The 11388-nt window shown below is 46.8% G+C and overlaps 1 protein-coding gene across 1 annotated transcript in view; it reads left to right on the top strand.

Annotated features, from left to right (window-relative positions):
- The first annotated feature begins 204 nt into the window (after positions 1-204).
- The window catches only part of KLHL6 (kelch like family member 6), a 20992-nt gene continuing 9808 nt past the window's right edge, over positions 205-11388 (top strand). The window contains exons 1-3 of the mRNA XM_009674134.2: positions 205-583; positions 5591-5756; positions 10104-10553. Of these exons, the coding sequence (XP_009672429.1) occupies positions 324-583; positions 5591-5756; positions 10104-10553 (876 nt within the window). The 5' untranslated portion in view covers positions 205-323. The remainder of the gene's footprint in view (positions 584-5590; positions 5757-10103; positions 10554-11388) is intronic.

Here is an 11388-nt window from a genome sequence, read left to right as displayed (position 1 = left end):
GATCTGGATAAGAGCGCAGGACTGGTTTGAGGGTGGGAGGCAAGCCTTCCCTGTCACTTGTAATCTTCTCACATACAGAGGCATCTTAAGTCCTTTCTAAACACGTTGATACTGCCTGAAATTCACCGAAAAAAACCCAGCCTTTGTTTGTGTTAACAGGATGAGAAAGTGCAAGGCTTCCTGTTATATGTGTGTGACAGCTATAGATAAGCGGAGAGCTCTGGACAGGAAATCCGCCTGACTTCTGCAGTGTGACTCGGCTGAGGCTCAGGGACTCTTTTTAGATCGAAGCACCAACAGAATGAGACGGTGCTGGCCAGAAAATGGGGGACACGCTGGAGAAAAGCTCTGAGGAGCCTGAGCTCTCTGTGGACAATGAGTGTTCACGGAAAATGGGGGACCTGGTGGAAGTCTCGAGCGGTGAAAAGGTCAAGTTTGATGATACGGGACTCTCCCTGGTGCTCCAGAATGGCCTGGAGAACCTTCGGCTAGAAAATTCCCTTACGGACGTCATCCTGTGCGTGGAAAGCAGGGAGTTCTCCTGTCACCGAGTGGTCCTGGCAGCGGCAAGCAATTATTTCAGGTAAGGCAGTCAAGAAACAAACCCCAGAAACTTACTTTGCTTCCTAGGCTGAAACTGCAGATCTCCCGGGAGCGTAAACTGGGCAGTGAACTCTGCAGACTTACAGCGAGTCTGGCACCCCTGACACCTTTCAGCTCCTTTTTTACAGTCAGAGACATAAATCAGGCAGGTGCCAAGTTGTGGATTTTCTGGAGGTCTGATACCGGCACTCAGCAAATCTGCTGGAAGCAGGCAAAGAAAAGGAGGACAGCTAGCAGACAAGGGGATAGGAAAATAGCATTTTAACCAAATATTTCGAACTCCAGCCCCTTGTATGCTGTCGTTGGGTCTCAGGCAAAGAGGAAGATCCATTCAGATCATGGGGTGGTTTTATTGAGATATGAGTGGGCTTGTGGGACATTTTTGCTCATTTTTGCCATGATCATTCTGCGGTAGAATATATGTTGCATAAAACTGTTGAGGAGGAAAGAAAAGGAACTTCCCATCTTTCCTAGGGCTGCCAAAAATCAATTGCAATGGGAAATATCTGCTTGAAAGAAATTTTACCATTTCCCCATCTCTTTCTGGTCCACTTGAATTTTTCATTCTTTCAGTACTACATTAGATAGTCTAAATGAGATCGCTGGTCAGCAAGAGCAAATTTTAGACATACAGAAAAAAATCAGTATCAGTTTGAACACAGATTTTCCATTATCATTGAGATAATCAAATTTGCATGGCTGGGATTTTTTTTCTTAACTGCTGAAGTGGTCAGATGACTGAATAGCTACAGAGGAAACATGAGAAAAAAGAACCGGTGACCACTTGTGATATGAGCAGAAAGTTCATTTTCATGGAGTCTAGTAAGTTTTGCTGGCGGTGCCTTGAAGATCAGTTCTGTTTTCACCATCTCATAACAGAGATCGTATCTGTGAATAAATGGAAATAGGCATTATTTCTACCAATAGACTACAGAGACTGTGTATGTGAATATATGCAACTGAAAGCAGAGATACCCGAAAGACTCTTATCATCATCAAGTGCCAAAAGGACAGAAGATGTGCAAATTAAAATAAGAGTGACCATAATGTTAGTTTAAAAAAAAAAAACTGGAAAAAATATCTTTTGCGCTATCAGGAGGATTAATAGAAGGTGCTGCAATCAGAAGGCACCTCAACAGTTTAAAACAGGCAAAACAGTTTTCTGCTAACTATTGCCAGCCAGTTTTCCACTGAGACCTTGGCCACAGCCTGTCCCATTGAAAGAGGGGGGATACCTGGTGGTATGTCATCTCATCTCACGGGATTACACTTGTACATAGGGACTGCTCCCCTGGGTGTTTGTGCTTGGCCTGGTTTCCCAAGGAACTGAGATCTATTGTATCACACTGTTTCCCATCTGTCAGTGCCTGTCCTCATGACTCTTTGGGTTAGATTCAGTCAAGTTTGGCAGAGGGGAAGAAATCTCACAGTTGTGCAGACCCCACAAATTTGAATGGCCAAAGCACACACTGCCCTTGCTTGCCCAAACACAGGCAGCCCAGCACAGCGCCAGGTGTCCTGGAGAAGGGACCGTGAAACGTGTGTGTGCGTGAGGAGTCACGAGAGAGAATGGAGGGCTCAGGGAGGGGAAGCTGAGGTCGCTGTGACGGGGGAAAGGAGGGCGCAAGTCTGCAGGGAACCAAGCTTCACTAGTTCTGCTACTCATTCGTTTCATCTTGCCACAATTCACTGGGAACTACATGGGCCCAAAGAAAGAAGAGATTCATACATCATGCCGTTGCTGCGAGCATTTACCATGCTGTCAGAGAGCCTCCAAGTCCTGTGCACGGGGGTAAAGCAAAGGGACCCTGTGAGTCACGGGCTTCAGGCCCCTGCCATAGCATGTTACACAACCCCTTTCCTGAACGCTGGGTGCCATGCTGTCAGCAATCAGCAAGGGCTGACTTAAACGGGACTACGCAAAGTTAACAACTTCTAGTCCTTCCTTCAGCACTGCCTTAGAGTAGACAAGCTAACATTGCTAACGTGTCCCACATCTGTACCCAAACTAGAGTTTGAAGGCAACAAAGCAGAAAAGGGAAGTCCAAGTTGACCAAACTGGAGCAGTAGTTTGTTACTGCTGCACTGCCCACGGTGTGGGAGAACAGGGCTGGGAAGGGTTGGAGCAACATCTGCCAGAGAGTCCTCAAACTCCAGTGCTGGTGTTCGAGTGTTTCCAAGCACAGGCATTCCATGGTGGGTTGATGTTTAAAAAGCGCTGCACAAACTACAGCCCCCATTTCTCCATTTTGGGGGGAAATGTGCTCATTTATAGTCATGTAGATTTGGCCCTGAGCCCCTCACTTCAGATGCGCATGTCTTAAAATGGATGTTGCTTCAATGGCTGAGTTGAGAATCAAGCAGCGACTGATAACAGAAAAACAGGGAGAGCAAAATTAGTAGCCACTGCAGAAGGATTTAGTCGCAAGGAAAATACTCACACACCTCTCTGGGTAGGCACAGGCAAACCCAGAGGTACAGAAGCAGCACTTAATCCCTGGGAGAGAAGTTTTGCCTGATCGGTTCCGAGTTGCAGTGGTGGTCTGCACACAAGGTGGGAGCGAAGGCCCACTCCATCTGACCGCAAGCAAGGCCACTACAGGAACCACCAGCTCTCCTGGATAGCAGCAGCACTTCCCCTCCTTCACCCCTGCCACCACCTAGGGAGGGGTACTGCAGGGACAGCATGGTGCTTCAGACACACAATTTCTGCAGATTGCAGCCATGTTGCACGAATCTCTGCACTCTCTGAGATCAGGAGTGGATGGCAGCTCTGACTGAGCTTCACAAATTAGGAGATAGAAAGGTGAAAGCACTTGGACAAGATCCTGCAGCTGGCTTCTGAGCTGCCTCACGATGGTGTAACGCTGCATAACTCCGCTGACCTCTACTAAACACTCCGGCTTTGGGGGACGGAAGTGAGAGCTTTGCCTTCCCGACAGGGAAGGCTGTATACAAGACTGCAGCCACCAGTTTAAGAGATAAAAGGAACAAGGGCAGACAACACCTGCGCCATTCAACGGCCTGTTTCTCAGATTAAGCACGTAGACTTGGCGCCCACCAATTCCGCACAATCGAAACGGCTGTTGTGTATAAACCTTTCTCTCCACACTGAAACCCCATTCCCGTGGAGAAGTGGGTACTGGCTGCTGCTGTTGTCAGACGGCCTCCTGCTGCATGCCCCAGGTTTAGTCACAACACTCAGCACCACCAGGAAGGAGAGAGAGAAGCTAAGGAAGATCCCACTCTTGCGATCGCCAAAAAGGAAGTTTTTTGCCTTAATGCCCTTCAAATGCCTTCCAATACACTGATTTCAATGGGAGCAGAAATCAGAGCACGGAGACGAGCAGTGAATCAAAAACCTGTAATGAGCTGAGATGAGTGAAGAGAAAATGAGATTTTTGGCTGAACAGCTTTTCTGACAAGTAACCTGTCTGCCCAAGTTTTCTGCTCAAAGGTTAGGTCTCTTTACCCAAAAGACAGTTTTATACAGCAAGGTAACTAATACAAGCTCTCTCTTGCTATAAAATCTCTGCTGAGACAAGGAGCAGGAGCAATGAGCAGCTAGCATCTTCCATTCATTTGCTGTTCATCCTGCCCAACTCCTTTGCAACAAAAACTGTTAACATCTTTGCTCCACTAAGACGTGTCAATAAGAGAGCTGATGCTGAATAGTCATCTCGCTGTAAAACCGGCACCATTTTCACAAGAAAAAGATGGTCTAAGACTTAGACACTTCCCAGGTTACACTGTCCTGTCAACACTGTACATGACTAGTGAAGAAGGGCTCGGCTTGCAGGGTAAAGAGCACTCCTAATTACACTGTAGATGTGCACATGTGTTTCACTGATGCAGTTACAAGTGGACTCACATACTTCTAATTTGTTGAGCCAGATTCCAAATGAGATGAAATCTCACTGTCTGAATGCACTGCACAAGACTGGATTGATCAGCAGTAAATTCCCCTTTTAAATAAAATCAAAAGCATTGGAAGTAAAACTTAAAATGATGGACTGAAAACACAGATGAAGAAAAATGTGTGCACTTGTCTTGCAGCTCAGGATGCAAAGTGGATTTAAATGGCTCTTAGGGAAACTGCTGATTTATATCCCTCATGAAATATTTGACTTGTGCCAAAGGTGCATGTGGCTGACACCTTTCAAATGCAGTGTTATCCACCAAAGAAAAGATGGTATCGTCATGCAACAAAGCATTGGACTTTCTGGCTAACAGTAGTTCCAATTCATGATTATCCACATATTGCTTTAGCTAAGAGGTACCAACTCTGTGATCCCACCACAAGCTCCCCAAACTTACCAAAGGAAAAGCTTGCCTCTTAAGTAGAAGCAGATCCGTAAATCATTCCCTCCTGACCCGTCCCTGGAATTAATGGGGTCAAAGATGTTGGGAAACTTAGAGGTAAGGCTGTCAGACATGTGGCGCTAGTCCAGCCCTGGGGCTCAGACAGAGCAACATTCTGCAGCTCTGAAGCACTGGGGTATTTACCTTGCCGAGGGGTGTGAAGTACATGTGCATGCTCATGGCTATAGGTTAATAAAGTATGGGGAATGGCAGCGAGTTGGCGGTTTGGGTCAAATGGGCTATGCCGGTAGCAGAAACACGAGGGAGTCCATAGGAGGCCAGCAGGTGAGACAGAGGTGCGGCACCCTGCTGTGTGGCGCCGGTACAGGCACAGCCGTTCCCAGGGGAGCTCCCAGCTGCTGCTGGTATTCCAGGTCCGTGGAGCTCCGGGTCTACTCTTAGGCCTGGCTCTGGGGTGCCAATCATGTACATATGCCTTATCAAACTCATGAGTAAAGAGGTATGAAAGCACCTAAAGAATTCTCCTGGTTATTTTGCTGCAGGGATAACTGCATAATATATGAAGCAATTGCAGTATTCTGTGTTGAAATCTATACAGTTAAATGTTTTCAGAATGCTTCATCCTGGCTGTGATGCAGTAACAGCTGAATGTCTCTCTGTCCAGGGCCATGTTCTGCAATGATTTAAGAGAGAAATATGAAGAGAAGATCATACTCAAAGGAGTTGATGCAGAAACCATGAATATACTCTTGGACTACACCTACACCAGTAAGATGCTGATCACAAAGCAAAACGTGCAGAAAGTCTTGGAAGCCGCCAGCCTCTTTCAGGTACAGATAATTCAAATGCACTGTTCCAGGCATGGTGCTCTGGCAACACCGTGCCATGCCCTGGGTAAAGTACTGCACGCTTCTCTGCTTTCATGGGCTCCAGGGAAATTTTGCTTTATATTTACTTACGCTGTGGTAAAAATTGGCAGTCCCAGTCACGAACTGGAACGCTACTGTGCCAGGTGCTGTACAAACAGGCAAATAGCCTGGCTCTGCCTCCAAGGGCTGCTGATGTGGGCTTGCGGACAGGCAGCAGGGCTGTGTTGCGGGGCAGTGCTCTGAGGATGGTGTTAGCCTGCAAAGGCCGGTCAGCAGGCAGGGACTGATGGGCGTCCAGAGCAGGCGGCCAGCTTAGTCTCTCCCTCACCATCGCCTAGAGGGGAGGCCTCACCAGACCCAGGATGGCATCTGTGAACGCCTCCTTTGTAGGACTCTTGACGTAGAGCATTTTAGTCATGACCTGGGACATGGAGGAAGTTAGACCTGAGCAGCGTTACTCAGCCTTTGGTCTGCGAGGTATTTACATAGCCTGTAAATCATCTGTGAGGTCTACCAGATTGCAATCCCTGGTACCAAGCTGCAAGTTGCTAACAAGTTGCAACCAGAAAAACCTGCCAACTGCCAATGGGTATAGGTATGCCCGGTCTTTTCATTAAGGAAGGCAAGAAACACTTGACCTCATAATCATCATGGTTCATTATGAACTCAAGATTCTTGAACCTTACAAATGAGGGGAGCATTGTTCTGAAACGAACCCGTGGCTTTTGGGGCAACAGGAGCTGGTACCTGCAGAGAGAAGAAAAGGGAAAGTTCTCACAAAGCGCTCCCTCACGTAACTCTGTAACCAACAGAAAAGGTAGTGTCGTTTTAATGTCACCTTGGGCCAGAGTGCAGTGGCTTACTGAAGTTTTCAGCAGACCAATACTATAAACTGATAGCGCTCAAAAAGGTTACTGTTGGTTCATTTTTAGGATACAGTTCTATGTTCTTTCTACTTTCTTCTGAACCTTTTTTTTCCTTAGGATCATTCCTCAGGCTCTTCCCTGAACCCATCAAGAGCATAAACTTAGGCTTTTTCCCTCTCTCTTCCCTATTTTTCATGAAAATTAACATTAAATTTGATTCCCAGAGCTGGTGCTTTAAGAAAACAATCAAACACTGTAAGAGTAATGACAAAACCGTGAGGGTGCCATGAGTAAGAGCAGTAAACTGCAAAACCTAGAAAACTAGGAATGTCCTACTAAAGGCAATAATCCTGAGCCTTACCGCAACAGTCCTGAATAGTGAGGATTTATAAGGCCTTAAAGCTCCACGTTATACATGGGTGAGGTTTTTGGCTGAAAATGTGTTTTATATTAAAAAAAAAAAGAGATTTAGGAACTCTGAACAGTCTGCCAGCTTGCCTCTTGCTCGTAAACAAATAGAAATTTTGAAAAAGTCAAATATTTCATTTCAATATATTAACAACTGAAAAGATCAATGCCTCAATTTATCGCAATGTTTTTGAGAATTTCTGTCTTTTTCAATTAATGACGTGAGAAAACGAAAGTCCAAATAGAAGTTCTTAACCAACTAGCAACCATTTATAGCTGTGCCACTTCTCAGCCTCTCAGATTTGACAATGAACCAGAAAAGAAGTAATTTGCACAGGTCCAGATTCTCCAATATACTCCACTTTTCCCCAGAGAGCATATTTTGTCTGACCCCTCATCCAAGCCATGCTGCTGAAGTGGGGTAATGCAGAGGTTACGGGGGGAGGGGGCAGGAGTAAGGTAGACCACTTACACTAGACAGCTTGGGCCAAAACAGGGACAAGCATGGACTTAAATCAGGAGAATATGGTTTTATTGTTTGGAGACAAGGCCAAGTGGAAGCCAAGCAAGCTTGTACAATGTCTCTAGCAAGTAAGATCCTGGTTTCAAAGGCTTGTTAGGAGAAGAAGGACCCAATTACTGTGGAAACTGTTCCCAGCAAACAGGGCTTTTCAAATGCCTAGGGTGGCATGAGGAGGGAGGTCCACTGCACGGAAAGAAGAAAATTTAGAGCTCTTCAAGAAAAATCAGAGCAGATGAACCACAGGCTTAGGGTTGTCTTCCTTCTGGGTGCCCTACTGAGTCACCTGCTCTCACAAGACTGGAGCAACCCCAGCAAGGCGGCATCAGTGCAGTATTTTAGCAGTTTCTGTCTCTAGATGAATGGAGTGATGGGGAGAAAGAGCACCCTGGAGATGAGGAGCAGCGGGGCGGGGGAAGTCTTGCCTTGACAAGCTACTGAGCTGCCAAGACCTCTCTGGTTAAGCCCTCGCCAGGGGGACTGTTTCTCACACCCACACCTCACAGTTCAGCAACTCTATGTCCGTAAATGCAGCTATATAGCATGATCAGTGGTGCTTGCACGGTTGTTACAACCATCGTGCACCTTCTGGGAGAAAAGCCTCTATTGTCATCTCGTGAGTATCGCTCTTAACAAGCCATGTATAAATAGAGCACTGGATGGTGGTTAGACCTCAGGCAGGTGAGCAAGCAGCTCTGGGGTCTATTCCCAGCCTTGCAAATGACTTGATGAGTGATCTTAACAAAGCCCTTCTTTGGTTTTTTGCATCTCACTGCTGTCAACTTTGAAAGGGCTAATGCCAACTTTGAAAGGGCTAATGCTTAACTTGCCTCAGGTCTGAGGACTACCTCGTGTGGGCAAAGTGCTTTCAGATCCTCAGGGAAATGCACTGATGATTTCAAAGCGCTAGCCTAGTGCTCTCCCAGAAAGAAACGGCAATGCTGGCATCCAGGCACTGAGAGCAGAGGCCGCAGAGCTCTGCAGTGGTGCCACAGCCACCACGGACATACTTAGATCACAAACAGTAGCAACTTATTCTGAGCCCTCATGCACCGTTGTTCATCAGTCAGTTGCATTTCTCTAAACTTTTGACCACATCTAAATGTAAAACAGGAACCAGATAGTCTGTACCCAAAGTCTGTGATCGCTCAGCTCTGGTAAATAGCCTAAATGTGTCAACGTGACATGGTTCTGTCTAGAAGATTCTACCCTAATTACTGAAACAAATCTAAATACCATAGCTTTTAAAAATGTTTTTTCTGGGTTTCACTTCCCCTTTGGCCCTAAATTGCTGTTGTGCAACTTTCCCCTTCGGGACAGAACAAGTTAAAATGGCTGTCTTGCTGACATCGGATGCAAAAAAGACCCCAAAAGCACGCACGGAAATTCACAGCATCACGTCTGACCTATCTATTCTGTATGTTACTATTTGCACCACTCAGTGACAAAAACCGTGTGAAATACTGATGCCCTGAAATCACAGGGGTTAAGGAAAGCCCAGAATAAAGCATTATAACCTAACAGTTCTGCTCAGATCTTTTCTTGTTCTTGAATAATCACCCAGCAAACAATCTTGCTCACATCGTCGTCGGTGGCAAAAGCCCCACAGAACCCGTGGTCCAGGGGAATCAGCACATTCGGGACCCTCAGCTGGGGCTACCTGCGCAAAGGAAGTTAATGACAGTAGTTGTGATGCCCTACTCGACACAGACATGACAAGCACTTTAAGAGGACTCTGTCTGTGAAAAAGGCACATCTATGCTTTTTTGAACCAAGGATAATTACAGAAAAACAAAGGTCACTAAAACCTCCCAAGGCCCCCCTCAACACGCATAAACGCTAGCCAGACACTTGCTGTCAGGCAACTCAGGGATTTGCTGATGATTGGTCCTGTCCTGCCATGTCCCCCAGCACATGACGGCGCTCCCCCACGCTCTGCGGAGGCAGAGCTCCCACACCTCAGCTTCTCGTTCTCCACTGCCCTTGCCAGGCCTTAGACACGCTCAGAGTTTGGATGGTGGGAGCATGAACACAGACAGTGTTTGGAGCCACCTGTACTCCAAAACCAGACTGCCTTCTGTGTGATCTGAGCTGACAGGTCAGTTGAGGCAAGGCAAGCACATCTGAAGCCTGCTGACATTGTCTAAACTTTGTAACTCCATGGCTGTTACCTCTTTGTGATCTCCAGGAGGGAAGAGGAATGGTAGGACCCCTTCTTACTTTGGCGGGGGCGCTGAAACAATTCAGATTGATGAGTCTCAGGTTTTCTGGGTCCTTCAACGGGGAAAAGGAGCAACAGGGATGCAGAAGGAGAGAAAGCAGCGGGAAAAGGAAATTTTCATTCTGGAGAGACCGCCGCGGCTACGAGACACCTGTCCTCACGTGGCAACTTTTTGTCTCTCCCAGCTCCCCACTGTGCTGCGCACAGCTCATTGGGACCCAGAGCTCCTAAGCTCTTCTGTGATTTAGTCACCCAAGTAACTGCTCTGTGATGATATGTTTTTGTGTCCACAGTTCCTGCGCATGGTAGATGCTTGTGCCAGTTTTCTCACCGAAGCCCTCCAGCCGGAGAACTGTGTTGGCATCTTGAGGCTGGCTGACGCCCACTCCCTGCACAGCCTGAAACAGCAAGTGCAGAGCTACATTATCCAGAACTTCACCCAGGTCCTGAACTATGAGGAGTTCCTGGAGCTCCCGGCCGACGTTCTCTGCAGCACACTGAAGAGCGATGACCTCTATGTCACTGAAGAGGCACAGGTGTTTGAAACTGTAATGAACTGGGTACGTTACAAGGAGTCAGAAAGGTTTCCTCTCCTGCCATACGTGCTAGAGAATGTCCGGCTGCCCCTCTTGGACCCTTGGTATTTCGTAGAGACCGTTGAAGCTGACAAACTCATTAGACAGTGTCCAGATGTCTTCCCTTTGCTCCAGGAAGCAAGAATGTACCATCTGTCAGGCAATGAGGTAAGTAAAAAAGGAAAGTGTGTGGCAAACAGCAGGGCAGTGGTGATGCCACTCCTTCTAAACCCTGTGTATTTCTGCTCAAAAATCCCATGAGAAGGAGTGGTACTGTGAGGCAGAAAAAGAGGTATTCATGCTTAAGTTTCACTGACTGGTGCTACTGAAAAGCAAGGTGGGCTTTATCAGTTATCCTGATGATTTAAAAAGCTTCCAGGCAGCTCGTTTTAATATCAAAGCATGCAGCTTCCTGTTTATGAACATCTGAGCGTGAGCCTTTGCACACATACTTGAGCAGCTAAAGAAAGACACCAGATGACTTCCCTAGTATAAAGGCAAAGCAAACGGTACTACTCCTGACCGCTCATCCTCTTAGTTAATATTTTGAGCCCAAGAAAGGAAGAATAATTACCACACTAAAACGTACCATGATCTGTAATGACACTCTATCAAATCGGAAGATTTAGCATCTTCATCTGCTGCTTGTGGGGGGAAATCTTTCAGAAAAGGGAGAACTTGCTCTGAAGAAGGCAGTCTCTTCTCAGAGAAGAGGTCTGTCTATCTTCCTCATTTACACAGGTCCCAGCACCCAAAGAGACAGGCTCATCCTGACATCGGTCAAGTCCTATCTTGCTCGCTCAAGGTAGGCTGTGGTAGATCTCCAGCTCCCTAATTGCCTGTCCTCTTCAGAAAGTTCAGTATCAGTCACATCACCTGGCCTGAAATGTGGGACAGAAGGGAGAGCAACCAGAGGTCAGATTTCACAATGAACAGGAGCAAGGTTATGGGATTGTGTGAGGAAATGCGTGCACCTCCACAGCCTTAGAGAGTCAGAGAAAAG

This window comes from Struthio camelus, chromosome 9 (genome assembly GCF_040807025.1).
Source record: "Struthio camelus isolate bStrCam1 chromosome 9, bStrCam1.hap1, whole genome shotgun sequence".
Taxonomy (NCBI): Eukaryota; Metazoa; Chordata; class Aves; order Struthioniformes; family Struthionidae; genus Struthio; species Struthio camelus.
Note: the sequence above shows the minus strand (reverse complement) of the source record. Positions and strands in the feature narration are given on the sequence as shown.